The sequence below is a fragment of the Eleginops maclovinus genome, chromosome 1 (genome assembly GCF_036324505.1).
Source record: "Eleginops maclovinus isolate JMC-PN-2008 ecotype Puerto Natales chromosome 1, JC_Emac_rtc_rv5, whole genome shotgun sequence".
NCBI lineage: Eukaryota > Metazoa > Chordata > Actinopteri > Perciformes > Eleginopidae > Eleginops > Eleginops maclovinus.
In genome coordinates, this window is record NC_086349.1 from 16,559,690 (window position 1) to 16,582,372 (window position 22,683).

Here is a 22,683-nt window from a genome sequence, read left to right on the forward strand (position 1 = left end):
TCGCCAAACCTGGCAACCTTTGAAAGATTTTTCATAGAGTGTGTCCTCACCAATATGGACTGACCTTGAAGGTGAAGGTGGGCTACATGTACTGTATTTACCTCTGCCTCAGAGATTGATATGCTGGGCTGGAAAACAACCTTGCCTCTACCTGCTGGTGCACATTCCTTTGTGCACTGCCCATACTTTATCTAACAGCACCAATTCACAGTGCATCATAAAGTCCCATTGCCCGTACTTTGCCGGCATTGTTTCTGTTGTCCCAATCGTGAAGGGCTTACTAGCTTGGAGACTCCTAAGCGGGCCAGGTAGAGAGAGGGACTCACAACCAAGAGACACCAGGTGCATCACGAGTAGGGCTAGCAGCCAAGCTCTGAAGCAAGCACTCTATCACTCTCACTCAACAGTCTTAGACTTGGTGAGAGGCAAAGTATGTCCTTTAATAATAACAATACTGTATATCTATTACATAAAGCACACACTGCTCTGTCTGAAAATATTAGATTGATTTTCAGATAAAATATTAATATAGTTCAAACTTAGAGCGTGATTAAAATACGATTCATTCTTGAATCTTTTTTAAAACTGATCAATTTGGACTTGTAATAATTTCCAAGTCATGGGTCACCTGCTTTTAGTAATAGTAGAACAAAAGCAGACTTTAAGATAAGGAGTTTCATTAAAGCAAAAACACAGATTTAAAAGATGTGTGAACGAAAAAATGATCAGCTGCTATTTTAAGAAAGTGCAGCACAAGTTATCAGAGTCTTGTAATTTCATAAAGTTCTATAGCTTGAATGCCTTGTTTACGCACCACTTTAGTAAACACTTTAAATGAAAATGCTTCTCGACTTTTACATGCATTTACATTTTCTTTCAACATTAGGAATGAGCATTATATTTCTCCATATCAATATCTATAAAATCCAACACCAAAATCCAAGAATAATTCATAAAGTACTCCGACTCATCCATCAGTCTAAGCGGACAGTGCCTGTATATAAACCAAACAATTACTTCTCAGGAATCATTCCTTTGTACCTTTTATGGTTTGTTTTTTAACAAACAGTAGGCCCTGTCTGGTCCTAGATTGTTTTGCATTAGACCATTGACATAAGAACAATTAGCCACTATTACAATCTATATATTTTTTAATATATATTAAACACACAGTTACGGACATTCATTCCTTCATGGTGTCTAAATACACCGAACAAAAGTACTTACAGACTTAAAACATTTGCAAACGTTTTTGTAAATGTTTTCACTGGAGAATAAATGAATAACTTATTGGGTAAAGTGCTGAATATATAATGTAGGAGCCTGAACAAATATACTTTTTCATGGTGTCTGTGTATGCATGGATACACAGATGTGTACGTCTGTGCATTTGTATTCTTGCAAGCATGTGTATTTTTATTCCTGCCTATGTAAACTTTGTGCAGTCAAGTGGGATGAAGATTGCATGCTGTGACTCGAGCCCCAACTAGATTTTAACTTCAGCTTACTTAGCTCAGCTGTAAACCTCTTTCATATTTAATAACCTGCCGGCTGTAGTTTGATCTCTGTCTTGGCTACCAGTGAAGAAAAAAACATAATTACAAACATAAAATTACACAAGTTATTATGAATATAGAATGATTATGATCTAGATGAAGGTTGCTTTGAGACAACTGTTCTTACTCAGTCAAACTTATTTCAGTTGATAAAAGGGAAAAAAATATGCATCCTATAAAAAAGGAACTATGGTTTATATCTTATGTCCACTATTGAATATATAAGGAGTTTAAATATTACGCACTGAAGTGACAATTAAATCACATGATTTATGCGGTATTGCTATTTAGACACAAATTATGTTTTTGCAATTTTCAGGCCCTTCTGTTGGGAGCAGTATCCAAAAAGAAAAGAAAAAGACACACATGCACACACACACACACACACGCACACACGCGCGCACACAAGCGCGCACACACACACACACACACACACACACACACACACACACACACACACAGCCACATGCAGTCAGGGTGAAGGGAGGCTGTGAAAAATGCAGGCATTGGAGCTATGGCAGCTGTGCCCCCAGAGGCTTGCATCTGGTCCAATCTGGCAACATGTTCTCACACAGCATACACACACACACACACACACACACACACACACACACACACACACACACACACACACACACACACACACACACACACACACACACACACACACACACACACACACACACACACCTGCTGTTACAGCCAACTTTTTTGCCAAACACAGTCAGGCAAAAATTGGTTTGGCAGCAGAGAGTTTAGAAGACTCTGGATTGACTTTTGAAACTCAAAATATTGACTTTGTGTTGAACCATTTGCATTAATTAGAATTGCAGATTCTTCATGCACTTATCTTGTTTTGAAACCTGTATCTGTTAATCCTTGATTGCTTAGTTTCCCTAGTTGATAAAACTTTGTAGGAATTATTTAAACGTTAACTAAAATATAATAGAAATCTTCTTCTATGAGTCCATAATGGACTCTATTAAACAAAGAGAAAGGGCCTGCTACTCACTACAAGATAAAGAATGAGCCTTCTGCCGGGCTCAGACAGTGTTATCTTCTATATGGTGGTGTGGTGGGCCCTATCAAAATGCGATTAAAATGACTGACGGACGCTATCTTCGTTCTCTCTGCAGGTCCGCATATTCCCATACCTGATTGGTCGAGAGTCAGCCTTCGCAGATAATCTGAAATGGATGGCCTGTGCTAACAAAGGTGGGATCTTATAACACATGCATAGACCTCTGCTTTTTTTCTACTTATAATCTGTTTTTGCAAAAGAAGGTTGCTGCATGAGGCTTTTAGCCAAGCGAAAGTGAATACATTAGGAGCTCAGAATTAGTTCAGTGTGTTTGTCATATGTGTCTGTGTGCGAGCGTGTAGTCACAGACATGTGTTTGTCAGTGCTCATCAGTCGTAAGCAGGCAGCAGTTCCAGTTGCACCAACAAGAAATGTCACATTACATATTCCTCTAAGCCTAAATTCCTCACTATCTTGACGATACACCACTTTCCAGTCGCTTTGTGTGGTCATGGTTGTCTCGGTGTGTAGAGCACTTTCCTTCAGGTTTCTATATTTAGCTTGGAGGTGGGTGACAGAGACAGTCTGGCTCCATTTCCTCAGGCTGCTGTAGATAAGAAGAGCAAGCCATGGGTCACACAAGGGGGGTGCATGTGTTTTTTGCTGTGTATGTGTGCGTGTGTGTGCATGTGTGTAATATAAGAGGACAGGGCATACACAGTTAAGCTTGGATGTGATATCAGAGAACACAACCAGTCGGTTTGAGGGTGTTTGTGGTGATGATGAGACTTGTGTGTGTGTGCCGTACTACAGAAGTGCGTGTGTGTATGTCACATGATGATTCAGATTTGTGACAGTGACATCCTCTTCAGCCTGTAGGAACTGCGCAGAATTGCTTTCGCTCTGCTCCCTGGGCACAGCATCTCTATTCATACTACTGCAGACAATGTGGTTTTATGTCTTTGGATTGTTTTAAAGGTGAAAGTGATGTAAAGTGTTAACACCGTCAGCCTTGTCACCGAAGGCTGTGTCTGATTTCAAAATCTCTCCCTATGGCTTTGGACCAGACAAAAATTAGTTTTGAGTTGATGGAAATGCCAAATGTCAAGCGCCAAGCCTTTCAGATCTACCAGCTACTAACATATAGATGTGTTATACATAACATGAGAAATGCATGGATGCTAATCAACAAGAAAACGATGCAGGTCTTGCCTTAATTGTATCCTGCCTCTCCACATTTTCCCTGCTGTGTTTCTCACTCGACGCAGGTTCAGTCTGATCCTCTTCTTGTTTAAACAAAAGGTTGGTTTGATTTCATTTGAGTTACCAAATAGCAACAAATAGAATCCTTATAAGACTTAAGGGGAAGTTTATCATTCATTGTCCAAAAAATGTTTCACCTTCAGCAACACTCCACTCTCCGCTCTTCTTCCTCTATTATTACTTTGCCTGTGTCTTCCATCAAAGTGCAAAAGATATGTCCTCTTGGGACTGACAACCAATCAATAATGACATTTGGCAACTTGTGACAGGGGACACTAATGGAGATGACAAAATAAAGTATTATTTTTTGTTTTGTGTATCAATTCATATTCTAACATGCACATTTCAAACATACACTTAAAATCTAGGCGGACATTGCAGTCTTTATAAGTCTTTCTTTGGGAAGTAGCACGGTTAAACACAATATCATTACGCACTTTTAGCCAGCCCTGAATATAGCACAGTTATCAGCAAGCCCATATGTTGTCTTTACTGGCACAGAACATACATAATAAGCCCTTGTGAAGGCTTGCTATTGTTACCAGCATCCATGTATGAGAGGCACTAACTAACTGGGACTATGGTAGGCCGCATTGTCCTACTTGTATGCTTATAATTACAAAATATTCTTCCACAGATTTCAGCTTTAACATGACTTTTAAATCAGGCAGACACATATATACCCACGTTTTTGACATAAATGTGATAATGTGGAATTACAATCAGTGCGGAGTTTTTCTCTCTTTAATGCCCATGGTTTTGAAATAAATGTCACATATACTGTAGGTTTATGTAAGGTTATCCAGGTATTTGTAATGCCTCACATCAAGCCATTCTCTATCGCCACCCCATCTATTATTTTCTTGCATTACGAGACCTTGTTGTGTATTTTTGCTTACATTACACTCAAAATAAGGTCTTTCAAAAATATATTAAAACCGTCATCCTGCCTAGCGCATGTGGTGGATGTCCTGTCCTCTGTGTACGACAGGTGTACCATGTCATTGCAAGCCAGTAGGATTAATTTCTTCTCCCCCGGCCCCTCTCACTGGCCCCGGTGGCTCAGTCTGAAGGATGCCCTCAGCCTTCCAGAGGGAGCGCTCATTCTTCACTCACCACTGTGATGAACGATGTGGATAGACTGAGGCAGCTTGCTTTGTGTTTGATGTGAGTCTGTACTTGCGTGTTGTCATTTTACTGTCTGCTGGAATAATAGCTGGATCAGAATGTTTCTGAAGGATGAAAAGGATGAATCTGACATGGTTCACTTCCAGGTCAAGTTCAAGAGCGGGTTTATTCTGGTTGCTATACTCATTGCAGTATTCAGGTGGCTTTTAATGCTTCCAGTTTTTGTGTACAAAATGACATTTTATAATTTCTTCATGTGGTTGTAGATACAATATTTGATTATCAGTGATAAGTACAATCCTTTTGCTGGGACACACGGTAGCTTTCATAGATCTGTGTAAGATATGTAGACTTTTTTTCTCCCTGTGGAGCAAAGGTCTTTGCTGGGAACAATGACCCTAAAATGCATTTCCTCCAGCTATGATTTTCTCCATGGCTGCCTCATTGTGATGGAGGCAGTTTGCTGCTTTTATGGATGTGTGGAAATGTGGTTGTCTTCTCTTTTCCCTTATTTTTGTGTCACTTCTTCTCCCCTCTCTTCTTCTCTTCAAATATACCCCCCTGCAAAGATAAAATATATTCCCTCCTGCAAATTCACATTAGCATCATAATGGCGGCATTACCAGCAGTAGGGAATGTCATTGCATTCGGTTTAACTGAGTTTTTCCATTAGATTTACATACCACTTACCAATTCACAAACCCATGCTGGTTCGCTTTCACTCGTTCATGACTGGAGGGATTTCTTCAGTTAGTACACATACATGCATCCAGGTGTGTGTCTGCTTCATCAAATAAATACTGCTGCCTACTGTACTGTATCCAGATGTAGTTCCTGTCAGGGTTGGGGAAACAGGACCCAAGTGCAATAAATCAAGGCGAAGCAGGTAAGGGTCCAAACAAAAAGCGAGCTTTATTCAAAAGCTGTTGATGAAAACACGAAGCAAGAGGACGGCCTGCGGAGGACGGCCTGGAAGGCAACGAGACAACTCAGGCTGGAGGACGGGCTGGAGGACGGCGAGACGCCTCTGGACCACGGGCTGAAGGACGGCGAGATGCCTCTGGACGACGGGCTGGAGCTGGAGGACGGCGAGACTCCTCTGGACGACGGGCTGAAGGACGGCGAGACGCCTCTGGAGGAAAGTAAGGAGCACCTGGAGCAGGAGGCGGCAGGGCCACCGAGGAGACAGGAGCACCAGTCGGCGGGACCCCCGACGGGACATGAACAGTGGTCGGCGGGACCCCAGTTGGTACTGGGGTCTGCGGGACCCACGAAGAGGCAGGAGATGGCCCGGGAGCAAGGCAGAGGACGAGGAGGGTGTCTCGGGCGGATGGCCCACGGGCAAGGCAGAGGATGAGACAGAGCATGGACAGGGCTTGTGGCAAGGGAACTCCGGAGGCCGGAGACATGGGCGGAGACAGGGGCGGAGGTAAGGGTGGAGGCAAGGGCGTAGACCATGGCGAGGGAACTCTGGAGGACGACCTGGAGGACAGTGGAATAGCTCCGGAGGGCTGCGAGACAGTTCCAGAGGACGGCCTGGAAGGTGGCGAGACAGCTCCGGAGGGCAGCCTGGAAGGCGGCGAGACAGCTCCGGAGGACGCCGAGACAGCTCCGGAGGACGGCCTGGAGGACAGCGGAATAGCTCCGGAGGGCAGCGAGAAACGCCTCTGGAGGAAAGTAAGGAGCACCTGGAGCAGGAGGCAGCAGCAGGGCCACCGAGGAGACAGGAGCACCATTCGTCGGGACCCCCGACGGGACATGAGCTGTTGTCGTTGGGACCCCAGTTGGCACTGGTGTCTGTGGGACCCTCGAAGAGGCAGGAGATGGCTTTGGCGGGAACCCAGTTGGTACTGGTGTCGGCGGGACCCCCGAAGAGGCAGGTGCAGGGGCCGGCAGCACCACTGATGGGACATGAACTAGAGTCGGCGGGACATGAGCTTGAGTCGGCGGGGCCCCGACTGGACAGGGACATGGATTGGTGGGACCACCAACGGAACAGGTGTTGGAAGGACCACCGACTTGACGGGGTGAAGAGTTGACAGGCGTGGGTGGAGTCGGCCGGGCCGCCGACAGGATAGCGGAGGCTGGAGTCGGCCTGGCTGCCGACAGGACAGCAGGCGGTGCTGGAGTCGGCCGGGCCGCCGACAGGACAGGAGTAGCTGGAGTGGGCCGAACTGCAGCTGGGAGCATGGCGGCCAGGGCTTGGCCTGGAAACATGGCTGCTAGGGCCGGAACTGCAGCCGGGAATGCGGCTGCTAGGGCCAAAACTTGAGCCGGAAGTGTGACTGCAGAAGGTTTGGTTGCAGGAGGCTTGGCTGCAGGAGGATTGGCTGCAGGAGGCTTGGCTGCAGGAAGCATCAATGCTGTGACACGAGGTTTAAGGAAAGGGTGCAGGCTTTCTGGGGAATTGACAAATGTCCTTAAATAGTCCGGCAGTCAGCTCTCTAACCATGGCTTATCTGCCAATTCCCGGCGTGCACGAAGAAGAGCTGCATCCTGAGCCTCTTTAGAACCTGCTCTCCTCCACTCTCCATAAATACATAAAATGTGGTATGAATACTCCACAATAGAATCCTCAAAAAGTACTGCTGGATCCATATCGGGTTCGGTCGTTCTGTCAGGGTTGGGGAAACAGGACCCAAGTGCAGTAAATTAAGGGGAAGCAGGTAAGGGTCCAAACAAAAAGCGAGCTTTATTCAAAAGCTGTTGACGAAAACACGAAGCAAGGGGAACACAGGACATGAAAAACACTTCAGGAACAGGCAGGTATCTTGGACAAGATCAGGGAAGAAATGCTGACGACCGAACAACAGACAAAAGGGAAACAGGGACTAAATACACAAGGGTAATCACAAGACGAGAGACAGCTGGAAGGGGGAGCAGAAACACAGGGGCAACAGGTGAACACAATGACGCAATCAGGCACAGGAGGGAAACACAGACAGTAAGTGAAGCTTAACATGAAACAACAGGGAAAACATTTCAAAATAAAAAACACAACACACATGACAGACACGAAACAAGGATCATGACAGTTCCTCTGCTTTGGTATCGCGGTAAATACAATATGAGTGATAGCTTGGAAAAAGATTATATAGTTAAGCTGATATTGAAGTTGAAACTTGCTGCTCTTTTTTGGAGCCAAAGAGACTGTACCTATAATCCCTGTTTCAGCGCGGCAAAGTGTGTCAGGAGATTAAACCTGTTCACCCTTCCTTGTTTGCAAGTATCTCAGTTTTATTCTTCATCATCATCATCATCATCATTTCCTCTTCCTCTTTCTGCCCAATAGGCTACTTCACTCAGATTTCAACATTGGCAGACGTACAAGAGAATGTGATGGAGTATCTCCATGTGCTGAGTCGGCCCAAGGTGATCGACCGGGAACACGACACGGTGTGGACTGAGGCTTACATCGACAACACTGTGAGTGGATCATGCCATCTCTCACATGGTACCAGTTCCAACAGTCCCTGCGTACCTCACACCCACCCACTGCGTTGTGAGCACAGAATAATCTTTGATTGATTGACAGATTTCAACCTTTTCAAAAAATGCACACAAAAGTACATTTGTATGATCAAGATGGATGAGTTATATAATCCAAAGGAGGATAGTAGTGATAAACTGAAAGTGGAGGCCTGACACTGTTTTGCCTGTGTACGTCTCAGACTAAATGTTTGAAAGTGTGTGTGAGCAGCAGATGGAACTATTAAGTCAATGAGCCTCCTGTGTGTGTTTGGGAGTTGTGTAGCGTGAGTATGTTACATACTTGGGCACATTGGTGAGTTAGTCAGTGATTTCACTCATGCGCTGACTTAACACATGTTGCTTATTTCCACTGTACTATTTAAACTCATATAATCATATGCTAAATCATTGCTAAATCCCCTCTTCATGCCTCATAGTTTCCTTTATAATTGCTATAACAGCCCAAAGAATGATGCCCTACAATAGGATCCTATGCTAAAAGATAATATGCACACACTGGAGTTTTCATGCTTGCACAATGATTCTTTTATTAGTTATTGTCCTTTGCTATAAAGAGTGAATTGCAGTCATTTGTCCTCCACTATTTCTGAATGGATTGTGAGAGAGAGCTCCAAAAATGTAAGGAGACAAAGGCAAGTGCCCTCTAGCAGAAAAACGCACAGGCTATCAACACTGCATGAAAATGGATTCGTTTTCTCGGCGATCCTCTTCATATTCCTTTTACCTTTTTCTGTTGGTCTCTGCTTATTTCCTTCTCTTTGCCCTCATTATCCCCATCTATGTATCACAGTCAGTGCATTCACCCACACTGACTCAACACTAACAGCTTAAGTGTTGTGTCCTCTGCTGTGACCCTCCCAGCCATAAAAATCTCCTCTTGACACAGTCACTGTTTTTAAAGTTCCAGTCAAAGTCAATGCCAGTGGATTTTACACACCCACCGATGCTGGCACTCCTTTCAGTGGAACCTGCACTTTTTAACACTTATGCACAAACTGACGACCCTTTCTCTCCTCCCCTCCTCCTTGATCTGTTCTTTTTAGCTCCCCCAAGCTCAAAAGGTAAAACAAATCTGATTTGAGGTCATCGCTGTATTGTGATGTGTTGAGGCCTGGTGTGTGTTCATGGGCATTTCATGTGCATGTGCGTTTTGGTCTCTGATCTCTTTGAGATGACGGCATAATTTGGGTGAACTAACTACCATACTGACCCATGGCATTTTCTTGTGTGTCAGTGTCGTATGTCACTCCTCAACCTCCTGATTCAAACCATGCATCGTGGTTGTCAAAGGTTCAGTTGATCGCTCTCTTCTGCACGTCTGATCAAGCACACGCACATGTCTGAGCACACGCTCACACTCATTCATCATTGGTGATGCTGTGTTGGCCGTGCTTTGCCAGTGTCTCCGGGGCTGGCATTGTGACCATTTGTGTAAATGTGAGGCCACGTTTCTGCTCTTGTGCCTGTGTGATTTTGGTGTGAATACAAGATTTCCTGTGTTATTTGTTTGGGTGGAATTCTCCAGAATAATCTGTTTCGTTATCTTGTGGGTAAAAATCCAATAGCCTATAATGATTGGGTGGGATGATCTGTTCCAACGGCTTTTATCGTTTTCAGTGTTTTATTTTCTCGTTTTTTATGAAACATATGTGGGTTGAGATAAGCAGCTCTATAATCATAACAGTGATGAGGGTGAATCAGAATGGTGCTCTGCCCCACTGTCGGCATGAGCTGAGCACAGAGCAGTCCCATTAGACAGCTGGCAGGCCATATGTCTGACATAGTACTGTTAGTGTGATAGATCCATGCTTATTGACATGGAGGCGGCTCAGCAGAAGACGGAAATAGATATCACATTGTCAGACATGATAATTGGGATTAGCAAAGAGTCTGCACTGCAATACGTTTTTTGCATGTAATCATCCCAGCACAGCTCCGGCCTGGGTGTGCAACACAAAGTAAAACACACAGTGACAGAAAGACACACACACCCTGCGTAGTGATAGTGTCTGATAAGGAGTTAGCAGAACTCCTGGGATTGGCTCACTGTTGGGAAAGTCATGAGCATCTGGTATCTATGTTTCAGGGCTGATGTGTATCATCTTTCCAGATGTACCCTTCGTCCTATCTTTTTCCTCCCTTCTCCATCCCTCTCTGTGCGACCCAATAATATTTCTAGCCTTTCCCCTTTCTTCCTCTGTTTCTCTTCGCGCCTCCCCAGCTCTTTCCCCCCCACCTGTGCTCCCCCCTCCTCTCATGTACCCCTCCCTCTCTTTCCCTCCTTTCCTTCGTCTCACTAGCTTCATCCATCATTCTCTGGCTCATTTGGCTTTGTTTCCCACTCTGTCGGATGAACTGACACTGGAGCTCAGGGATGATGGGAGGGAGGTGGGGGTGAGGGAATGTGTCGGGGGGGAGATATTTGAGGACAAGTGTAGGGAGGGTGAGAAAAACAATGTAAAATATATCAAGTGAAACTTGTGAGGAGAACCTGGAAGATGTAAAGAAAGACATGGGGATGAGAAAAGATTGATACTTGGTAAAGCTGCAACTGTTGATTACCGTTTGATGACAAATTTAAGTAGTAGGCTATCCATATTCCAGGACGGATGGATACATACTCACTCAAGAGTGATTGAAGCAAACACAAGCTTTCATAGTTGTGGCGGTCCATGCCAGCTTTGCTCCCCTTTGGGTACGCGTTGCTTTCCTACAGGGGCCTTTTGCTCCAGGGCTTACACACACAACATCATTAAACCACAGTCTCCAAGGAAACAAGGGTCACCTCGTTCCCCAAAACATAATTTGTCACAGCAACCTATATTGTAGGTGTACTATAAAACGGCAAACACGGAACAGGGTGTGTGTATCTGAGTCCTCTGAGGAGTGTGAGGGTATGTGTGGGAATTTGTGTCAGTGGAGAGCGAGTGTATCAGAGCCCAGAGAGATCTTTTTTCATACTCTGACCCACAGTAGGGGAAAGGACATACAGACATCCTTTGCTCTGACTGATACAGATGAAGCCGCGAAGGAAATGATGATGCAGATTTGGACCAAATGTGTCTTGAGTTTTGACCTTGCATTAGAGGTTGCTGGTTATGTATGATATGTCAAATTTCAGATGCAGTGCACTCCCTCCGGGACTTGGGGCACGGTCGTTTTGGAGAACACTCACTCATAGGGTTCAAGGAGGTGCCTTTTTCCTGTCACGGGTTGGGAAAATGAAGCACAGGTTTAAAGGTCTCCTCTCCTTTGGGTAGGCTAAGTGAGGATCTTCTCTAGTTGTGCTGCTGGCTTTGAGTCCAACAGATGTAATAACTGGCTGCCCCATGCAACTCTTGTTATCTGCTTAATTACAGTATGCCATTTCCCAGAGCATCTGGGCAAGCCTGATTTTAACAAAAACATGTACTAAATATAAAAAAATGCTCGATTTGCACTAGATTACAAAATGTTAAAATGTGAAAGGGTAACTGTCAGTCCATACCTTTGCAGACCCTTGATATACGATCCAATAGACTAGAGCTTGGAAATAGATTTTGTATTTTTAGATGAAGGCTCTTCTCATTTTCCCTGTCCTTTTATCGATCTGGTTCTACAGCAGCAAGGCTGACCATTGTTACCGCAGCTGTACTTAGGTGTGCTTTGCTCTCTCTTTGATGTCCAATCCTGCGTACTGAATTGCTATTACCAGCTGTCTGAGCTCAGGTCACCAATTCCTTTTTCCTCAGTGTCTAAGGGAGAGAGAATGGATGCTAGCAGTTTCCTGTCATTACCTATTATTACTGGAGGTAGATGGGGGTTGAGCCCCTGAGGAAGGAGAGTGAGCAGGAAGTGTGTAATGTTCAGTTAAGAGGATTGGTTTAATAGGGCATTTCTCTGAGAAAAAGTACTATGGTGGGACCTAATATCTAAGTCTAAAAGATAACACATCGAAATGTATCATATGCAACAGGATTTATCTTTTTTGACACCACAAAAACGTAACACAACTGTGCACTGTGTTCTGGGATTCATAATGCACTAAATGGACCAATTACTCATGGTGACTAGAACATAAACTGCAAGAGTGACTGACATTCAGACAGTTTTGACATTTCTGAGTTGACAAGGTCGGACCAATTTTTGCAGAGTGGGAAGCATTTCTCCAGTATCTTCATAACAGAGTCAAGCTTTCATCTCTAATGGATATCATCGTCAGATACAGACAGCCGCTGGAAAGATAAATATCATAATTATTCCAGCAGTCTTTAGGGAGGGAAGATACCCAGATCCAAACTAAAGGCACTGCCTTTGGATAAGCTTATTCTGCAAGACATCAAAGGCATGCCGTGATTGAGCACATTTTAAGGCAAATAATAAACATGAATAAAACATGTCGTGAAAGTTTTTTAGGTCCCTCAAGAAGATAATATGACTAGGGCTGCTGCAGGATTTCTATCAGGTTCACAACTTACAGAACAAGTGTTATGCAGCTTGAGATAATCATACACGGAAAGATGATTCTTATAATGTGCATTATGCCATGTGGTTACATTTCTTCTGTCACTATAATGTTTCATCATTAGCTTTCCTCTTCCCCCTCCTTCTGTCTCTCTTTGTCCTTCCTCACCCTCTCAATGGCTATCTCTTCCTTTTCTCCCTTCATGACTCACTCAGATGGACGATGGTAAAGGTCCGGTTCTGATGACCACGGTGGCAATGCCAGTGTTCAGTACCAAGAACGAGACTGTAAGTGCACATATACTGCTATAGAACCAAAAGCACATTCACTGTGACTGCCATTATGTTTCTCCACCTTGTTTGCTCTATCAAACAGCTTAGTTTAATTGAAATACTATGCAATTACATATTAAATAATTTACAAGGAATTATAGTTTGAAACAATAGACACAAATTGTGAAATAATGGTTAATTATGATCATTTTTGATGGACACTAATTTTAGTTTGATTACAGTCTGGAAATTAGCATACACTTGAGCATCACTAATTATATATATATATATATATATATATATATATATATATATATATATATATATATATATATATATATATATTGTAGGAGCCTAAATGCAGTTTGTTGATGTTTTGACTTCAATAATTCAGTTCATATTCAAAATGACAGTAATGAATAAATGTGTCATTGAGTTAGAAGGAATAAGAAGGAATATTTACAGGTTTAAGTTGTTACAGTTCATATTTACAGTAATGTGTTAAGTTAATTACTTATTCATGTTACAAAGGTGTGTGAATAATTTACATGCATAATGTCTCATTTATATTACTTCTGTAATATTTGGAAATGGGTACTTTGATTGTGGCATCTTAGTAACTGTGTGCCTTTTTAATTCATTTTTTGATACACTCATGGGAGGAGTTTTCGGGGTTAATCTGGGGTCAGTCAGGAAATGCAAGAGTGGAGCCACACAGTTTTTTGACCTCTCTCACTCTCTCTCGATCTTTGGAATAACTTTATAACTTTGTAAAAAGACATTCTTTTCTGTGCTTATTTTTTCTTGAATCGAAGTAAACGGTTGAATTTACCGAGTTGTCCTGTGGATTTTTTTATGTGGATTACGACGAGGGAAATTGTTACGAGCGTCAAGCTAGGGCTTCATTCATTGGAAAGCTACATATATTATAGATTGGATTTTGACTGTCATAAACAGTGGATCTGTAAGAGTCTGTGTTTTTTAATTAACCTTTAAAATGCAACTCGTAATATTTGTTATGTCTGTGTTTCCAGAGAAACCGAGGCATCCTGCTCGGGGTGGTTGGGACGGACGTGCCTGTGTCTGAGCTGCTCAAGACCATCCCAAAATACAAGGTAGTGCACCCAACGTGACTTTGTTACTCCTAGAAAAAAAATGGATCTCAATGGCTATAGCAGAAACCCTTTAAATGATCACACCTTTTATTATCATGTGTTTTAACTGAAGGAATGGGACCTTTACCTGGATGCTGAGTCAGTAAAAACTAAAGCAATGCTCTGTAAAGAATTCAGATTTTATAATACTGTATATGTGAATACGCTAGTCCGACAATTGTAAGTGAGTGCAGGAATTGAATGGCAAGCCAAAAGAGATAAATCACATTTTCTTTGTTGAACTTTTGACAATGATTTTTCACAGCTTTTTTCTCAAGTCCAACAATGACAGGAAAATTATACACTTTATACTAATACATGCTGACAATGTTTCCCGCCACATCCTGATGATTTCTTTCACTTGTAGATCTGAAGCATGGTTGGGTGTAAGATTTTGACATTTGAAAGAGTATTATTTGTCCAGACGTAGATTAATTACACCACCTCCTTTGTGTTGTGGAGTTCTGTGAGTTTCCCAACAAAGACAAAGATTATTCTGCCAGTAAAAAAATCAAAGAGCCTGATTAGTCCAGATTTCAATGTGTGTGTGTGTGTGTGTGTGTGTGTGTGTGTGTGTGTGTGTGTGTGTGTGTGTGTGTGTGTGTGTGTGTGTGTGTGTGTGTGTGTGTGTGCCCTTATTTGCGTGTGTCCTTTCTAGCTGGGCATCCATGGCTACGCCTTTGCAATCACCAACAACGGCTACATCCTCACACATCCAGATCTGCGACCACTCGTGAGTACTCCCTCCAGAACCGTTCAGTTCCGTAACAAGTTGACTGAGTATGAACCTTATTATCATAACAATCCCTTCTATGGCGCAGAGATTGAAGTTCAAATGTAGTCATTTATTTTGTACATGCAACTGAGGAATACTAACTCTTGTGTTCATGTCAAGTCAATTACTGAGTTGCTGATTGACAATGAGTGCGTAATTGTGCGGCTGTTCTCTTCGCGGTATGGCGTGTGTGTCTGCTGGCTGCGCGTCGGTATGCAGATGAGGAGAGTGGGTTCCAGGCCTCCGCTGTGCTGTGAATAGACAGAGATACAGCTTCTGAATGGCTGTGATTAACTCTATCGTACTCAGTCACTCCTATCACAAGAGGATAAGGGCGAGGGAGCGGGGGGGGGGGGGGGGGGGTGGAGGAGTGCAAGGGACCTGCAGGGTGACAAAGCAGGTTGCAACACATGCCTGAAAATGGAGAGGTGTAGAGGGATGAGGGGACAACTTGGTACTGTAGAGGAGAGGAGACAGTGAGACAGACAGACAGATGGATGGTTTAATTGCAGTCTAGTTAAAGACGTTAATGAACAGTGTTTAACAACTAATGAGGGGTGGGAGGCTGTCCTCACTGACAGATGAGGTGGACACACAGACACACAGCCTCAAAATCATCTGTTACATTGTTCGATGTGTCTGAAACTATAAATGATAGTCAAATGAAATTCTCATCATTCACATCACATCATGTCTCTTAGTTAATCTAATTGTGGATTATTATGAAAAGGATGATTGATATCAATCTTTCAATTTTCTGTAAAGGCGGCAGCTATCTACAAAAGATACTTGCTAAACATATGAGATATTGTGTGTTAATAGTGAGTTTTTAATGTGCCACTATGTGGATTTCTCCTCCTGTCCTCATAGAAAATACATGTTGATTATCATTTGTCAACTATTTGTTGCGTTCAGCATTTTAGATGATGATTTTATCTGGATTATACCATTTTAAATTGAACAATTTGAGAATTTTACCTTGGGCTTTGGGGAATTGTTATTTTAATGACTAACAAACCAGGCCATAAAAAATAATAAAATCATTTATAGTAGAAAAATAAAAAAATAATTGAATACTGCCCTAGTGTGGTGCTCAATACTCTTGGCAATATTTCTGACTGCAAACATCTGTGTTTTCATGTACCTATGAGTCCAGTATGGAGATGGCAAGAAGCGCAAGAAGCCAAACTACAGCAGTGTGGATCTGTTTGAGGTGGAATGGGAGGATAAGGATGACACGGTGAGACCCTCGAGTAAATCCACTATAAGCCTCATCACAGTACTCAATGCAAATATGATGTTTAATAGTTGGTATGTGCTTTGGGTTGCTAGCTGAGAAATGCCATGGTCAACAGGAAGACAGGGACCTTCTCCATGGAGGTGAAGAAGAGTGTTGACAAAGGGGTGAGGAATCCAAAATTCAGAAACACACACAAACAAGCACTATTCTGATGGTCCAAAAATGTGTGCCAGCAGAGAGAATCCCCCCTGCCAAGGGGTTGTCACACTTGGCACAGTGATATGCAGGATTGACTTGGGGATTTTGTTTCTGATTTTGTTTGCTATGCATGCATGGGTGTGTCTGTGAGTTGAGCCCCTTATCTTCACCAAGCACATGTTGCTGAGTACTGGAGAGACAGCAGCCCAATGATTCTCGTTTACTACTTTCCTATCTGAGAGAGAGAGAGAGGCATTTAGGTGTGTGTCGGTGTGTGGGTGTGCATGTGTGTGCATGCTTGCCTGTGTGTGTTTACACTTCGCATTTTCTAAGCTTAGTAAAGAGCATTACACATTAGCCTGATTATTAAGCATTCAATATGTTAATTCATACCCACACTCTCTCAAATGTACACACAGATACAGTATTCACAATCCTTATCCAACTATTCACGCGGTGTAAAAACACACATCCATCAGCACAGTAGCAGACAGTGTGAAGGGTGAAAACCTTACCATTTACTCCACAAGATGGAGCCAAACAGCAGGAAATCACATCAGATAAGCGCTATCACACTGCCCACTGTTTACGGCAGCGTATAATAGAGTCTATTCCTCTCTTTTATTTCAGAAACGTGTACTGGTGTTGCATAATGATTACTATTACACAGACATCAAAGGGACTCCTTTCAGGTAAGAAAAGGATACATTTGTTGAAGAGTGAATAAGCTTCAGAAGGACTGAAGTGTGTTTTTTCTTTGCACAAAAGGAACTGGTGAGTTTTCATCTAAGAAAAGTTCTTTATCTTTATTTTAGTCTAGGGGTAGCCCTCTCCAGAGGCCATGGGAAGTTTTTCTTCAGAGGGAATGTCACAGTGGAGGAAGGTGGGAAATCTTCCTTTTATTTCATCTGCATTAATAACTTTTACGCGTTTGTTTCCTGTATTGTTTCTGCCAGCTTTATCAACCCCCTCTTCCCCTCTCTTTCTTCATTTATATATTTTTGTCACTAATTTGCACTCAAATGTATTTACTATACAGCCGGATACAAAAATAACTTACCAATTTAGTAAAAGAAAAATAAAGTACCAATACCAAATTTGAGACTATATAATATTCTTTAAATAACACTATGTTTCAATACAGGTGAACATGGCGTTAATAATTGTCTTGTTTTTCTGTGGATTGTAATTGCATCACATAAAGTTGAATAAGGATGTAATAAAAAGCGAGCTTCTGATCAACAACAATGTACTTGTTAGTTAATGTAAGTTATAAAGCCTTGAAAGCATGCTATTCTATTATTTGCTTTTAGTGCCCTATTTGTTTATTGTGTTTCATTTTGTAAGGACAGTTTTTTGCTTTAAATGTTTGAAACAAAAAACACAGACTAAGAAGTTTCCCTGAAGTAGGCTTCACCTGTGTGTGTGTGTGTGTGTGTGTGTGTGTGTGTGTGTGTGTGTGTGTGTGTGTGTGTGTGTGTGTGTGTGTGTGTGTGTGTGTGTGTGTGTGTGTGTGTGTGTGTGTGTGTGTGTGTGTGTGTGTGTGTGTGTGTGTGTGTGTGTGTGTGTGTCCATCATGCGGAGCCCTCTGAGCATGACTTGGCTCTTCCTGATCTAATCATAACTGTCACATCCATTCAAAAAACACATTTTTCACCGCTGGTGTGTGTGATTAAAAGTGTGTGCTTTGGAAGGTCTAGGTGCCTACCCCTATTATTATGAGTTTATATTGAGTGATTTTGCTATGCTTTTGAGATATGTAGTTCTTATCTTTTTTTTTTAGGACTTCATGACTTGGAGCATCCTGATGTAGCGCTGGCAGATGAATGGTGAGAGTATTCTAATGATGCCGTATGTTTCTGACAGTGTCATCCTCATTTCTTATTCAAGTCACGTTGTTATTGGAATTCATACTTATTATTTTCTGTACTTATGAAATAAAATAATTACAATGTCACTGCACTGCAACAGTTATATAACAGCTCTGCAGGACTTGATTAATTGTGGTCACAAAAATTAGGACCCACATCTAAATAAATTACAGTAAATGCTTTTCAAACTAATTCTGGTAAATAAAGCCACCTTCTTTGTTTAATTTCACATATTATTCATCATAGATGCTGTGCAACGCAAAAAGCAACCTGTCGATATGTTTCGAGCTTGAGTTGTGTTTAACATCTTACACAGATAATCATCTTAAAGCAAGATTTTCAAATAGCTGGTGCAAATCATGACTGTTACATGGTATTATACAAAATGTCCTTATTGTCGGTTCTTATTAAATTGCAGGACATACTGCAATACAGATGAGCACCCAGAGCACCGATACCTGTCCCAGATAGAGGCAATCAAACTCTACCTCAGTGGACATGAACCCCACCTACAATGTTAGTTAACTTCTTCTACCAGCTCTCTGATCATAGAATTAAATAGCTTTCAAATGTTCTGGTTGTTTTGTGTGAAAAAACAAATTTGCGTTGTCAGGTGACAAGGAGCTGATCCAGGAGGTTCTCTTTGACGCCGTGGTGACTGCCCCTCTGGAGGCCTACTGGACCAGCCTCGTGCTCAACAAGTCGGAGTGAGTGACCCGCTCTATCTTTCAATAGTCTTGTCGCACACAATCACAAATTGAATCTTTTACTCTCTGAAACAATAATGCTAATGCTACAGACATTTGCAGAAATGAATTGATAAGAATTGAAATAGCTTTTAGTAGAAAAAAATAGTTTTTAGTAGATAAGGTTTTGTAAGACTCTGTTCTGTTTTATTGCTATGGGTTACTAATTTATTTGTCTTACTACACAGGAACTCAGATAAAGGTGTAGAGATTGCCTACCTGGGCTCAAGAACAGGCCTGTCGAGAATCAACCTCTTTGTGGTGCCCGACGAGCTTACAAACCAGTAAGTATGCTCGGTGTAGCAGTTTATAAGTATGTACAGTATACTCGCATAGAAGCTAAAAGGTGCATGTATTGATTGCCTTTATGTCTAATATTCCACAATGATTTGATGTGTGTTGTGCTTGTGCATCCTCTGTATCTTCATCACCTTTGTTCCCTGTCTGCTTCAAGAGACTTCCTGACAGCTGAAGACAAAGAGGGGGTGTTCAACGCCGATCACTTTCCCCTGTGGTACAAGAGAGCAGCAGAACAAGTTCCTGGGACCTTCGTCTACTCCCTACCCTTCAACTCAGGTTGGCTATAAATTTAAACTTTCTAAAGATTATAAATTAGTTCTCCCCACAAATCAAGGTTTGGGTATAATTTGATCATTACTTTTAAATGAGTTTATTTCTGCACAGTCACTATTACTAACGTAATGCAATGAAACTCATGACTGGCTCAGATTTAATGGTCACTTTTTGGCTCATGCATATTTAAAATGTAATACCCACTTACTAGAAATACTAGTACTAGCAGAAACGACCTTTTCCAAATGTCCTGCATCTTCTCTTTTCCTCTTTCACCCCTATTTGGTTATTTTTCTTCCCATGCATCCCTACCTCCCCTTCCTCCCTTATTAATTCTGGGCTGTGTTCTTGTGGACAGGACTGATTGCTGTGGGTTGAAATTAGATACGTTAGGAGGAGGTTCAGCCCTTTCCATAGTGACTTGGCCAGAACACACATAAAGGCACACACTCACAAAAAACACACACAGGCCCTTCGCGCCTATACAGTTTAACTATGGCTCTACGAAATGGTTTCTCCTCCAAAGGGGGAATGTGTTCTCATCTGTCTTCAGCCACAGGCTTTCCATTAGTGCCAGCTAATACAAGTGATCTGAAAGCCTTTTATTTACTCGTCGGACTTGCCTTGGATGCACTCGTCCTCGTAGGACTGTGGCAGTTAGCTGAAGCCATGAAATAGTGCTCTGTGGTATTATGGTTTCTCTCTCCAATCACCCTGTGGTCAGTTCATAACTCGTATAAGGAATTATGCCATGTGATGTGAACACTCTGTGTGCATGTGTATGTGTCTTAGGATCAGAAAACAAGAGTGTTGTATTGGCCAGCACTGCCATTCAGCTTCTGGATGAGAGGAAATCACCCATAGCTGCGGGTAAGTGGCTCTTTCTCTCTCACACTCACTACATTAACATTAACTGTGATATCTCTTCTTACACTGCTATGTAGGTTTTGTTTTCGTGGTCTACAGTTGTTCAACCCTACTTATTTTCTTTTTTTGAGATGAAACACTCACTGCCCACATGTACTGACTGTACTGCTTTTTTTGTCCATGCGCTTGCCCCTGCATGAACGTCATAAGGAGGCGAGAGCGCAACATGGCACAGACGTTTGCATCCAAGAGTATTAATACCCTACATATATTAATGGGCAGTTTCTTAAACGCCTTTTGTGCTTCAGTTCTTTCCCCTATGCTTGTTTAAGGCATAATGTGGCCTAGAGGATATCTTTGTGGCCTGCCTCATCTCACGTCCGTGTGACTCAGAAGCACCACAATGTCACGGACATATAATGCAACTTGCTGCAATCAGCAATTTAATGCTATGAAGAGCAGCCTAGTTCTGTTTGCCATCAACTTGGTTATGGAGGAAAGGAATTCAAATGAAATGGAAGAAATTAAACATTTGGGAAAGAGAGAAATATAAATGTATGGTTCATAGCGGCTATGGTACAAAAGTTACATGACATCCCTCATTACCCACTTCTCCCTGAAAGCACAGGAGGAATTCCAGTCTGTGTATTATGCATATACATGTTACCCAAAACAATACATTGACTGTACAGTCAGTTCAGATGTAAAAGACAAGTTAGAAATAACTTGTATTTTTGTTTGCAAATAACGAACATAGAGAAAGTTGGAAGCACCTTGTTTATTTAAATATTTATTGCAGCTTTTGATTTTCAAAGGGACATTTTAAGGTCAGCTAATTATGCTGACTCCGTGTGTTCGGCTTAATGCTATTCATCAGGCAGCTATTTCTGCTTTAAGGTGCCACCGACACTCTTTATGTTTATCCTCTGCATGGTCTTTTCCTTTCCTGTTTTTCACACTATATGTTGCATAGAAAGCTTTTGTAACCGCACAGAAGAAATATCTTGACAGTGAAAGTATTCTATTCGAATATAGAGTAGTGTGGAGCATGTGAAGTATTTCACTCGTTTCCAACATATGTGGGACAAACAGGGTGCACAGCCTTTGGCTCATATTAAAAGCCTCTGCTGATGATTATCTATGTACTTTCTCTTGTCGACAGAGGAGGGCTAGAAAAGCCAGTGGGAGAATCACAGAAACATATATAGAGAGAGGACAGAAAAGCTGCAGAAAGATGGGAATCTTTGGGAAATGCGGTGATAAAATAAGAGAGGAAATAAAAGGGCAGAGAAGGAGAAAATTATTTCACGGTGCCTGAATGCGTTGACATGAAAGCAGTGCATTGTGGGAACTCTTGGCCTGGGGGAAACCACTGGAGCAGAAGGACAGAGATGGGAGAGTCTGTGCAGTGCCACAATGCGCACACACACAAACACACACGCATAGAGAATGCATCAGATTTCTAGCAGAGCGGTACAAAAGCATCCCACAGTTTACACCAGCCCACGGTATTATTTGACACTGTTGACTTGATCACTATTGTTTTAAGATAATATCATTCTTTCAGATCCTGCTCAGCAGCAATCCAAATGACTATTCAGTGAGAAGGTTTCTTGAATACCCTTTTGTTACACTTGGTGCTGATGTACAGTAATTACGATCATGCTTGTCAGATCAGAGCATGTCTGTAAGGATGATTTTATATAAGAGAGTCAGATGGGAGGAGAGATGTAGGCTTGAATGCAAATTTATCATGGACCGGTTAGGGCCAGTTTTCACTGCCCTGCGCTCCACTGAGCTGTAGACTTGTGAATACGCTAATACACTAACTGGACAGGACAGGCTGATGACATCACACACCATGGGCCCTGCAGACAACGCTTGAGTCACAATGTTACCGTGTTCGTACGAACATGCATGTGTAGTCCAGTGTGTTTATTTGTGTGTGTGTATGTCAGTTTTGTGGTCACATCCTTAGCCACGTGCTGTCATATTATACAGTCACAAAACTCAGGTCAGGCATTAAGACCAAAGGCATCTGTATACATTCATATGCTCCATACTGAGTTAGCTAAAGACTGCT

The 22,683-nt window shown here is 42.3% G+C and overlaps 1 protein-coding gene across 4 annotated transcripts in view; it reads left to right on the top strand.

Annotated features, from left to right (window-relative positions):
• Positions 1–22,683, top strand: part of cacna2d3a (calcium channel, voltage-dependent, alpha 2/delta subunit 3a) — a 108,159-nt gene that overhangs the window by 61,458 nt on the left and 24,018 nt on the right. For all 4 annotated transcript variants that reach the window (XM_063884449.1, XM_063884458.1, XM_063884467.1 and 1 more), the window contains 15 exons: positions 2,693–2,771; positions 8,261–8,394; positions 13,120–13,191; positions 14,211–14,291; positions 14,989–15,063; positions 16,262–16,345; positions 16,438–16,509; positions 17,174–17,235; positions 17,359–17,426; positions 18,327–18,372; positions 18,833–18,930; positions 19,028–19,121; positions 19,349–19,444; positions 19,615–19,736; positions 20,526–20,603. In XM_063884449.1, coding sequence (XP_063740519.1) covers positions 2,693–2,771; positions 8,261–8,394; positions 13,120–13,191; positions 14,211–14,291; positions 14,989–15,063; positions 16,262–16,345; positions 16,438–16,509; positions 17,174–17,235; positions 17,359–17,426; positions 18,327–18,372; positions 18,833–18,930; positions 19,028–19,121; positions 19,349–19,444; positions 19,615–19,736; positions 20,526–20,603 — 1,261 coding nt within the window. The remainder of the gene's footprint in view (positions 1–2,692; positions 2,772–8,260; positions 8,395–13,119; positions 13,192–14,210; positions 14,292–14,988; positions 15,064–16,261; positions 16,346–16,437; positions 16,510–17,173; positions 17,236–17,358; positions 17,427–18,326; positions 18,373–18,832; positions 18,931–19,027; positions 19,122–19,348; positions 19,445–19,614; positions 19,737–20,525; positions 20,604–22,683) is intronic.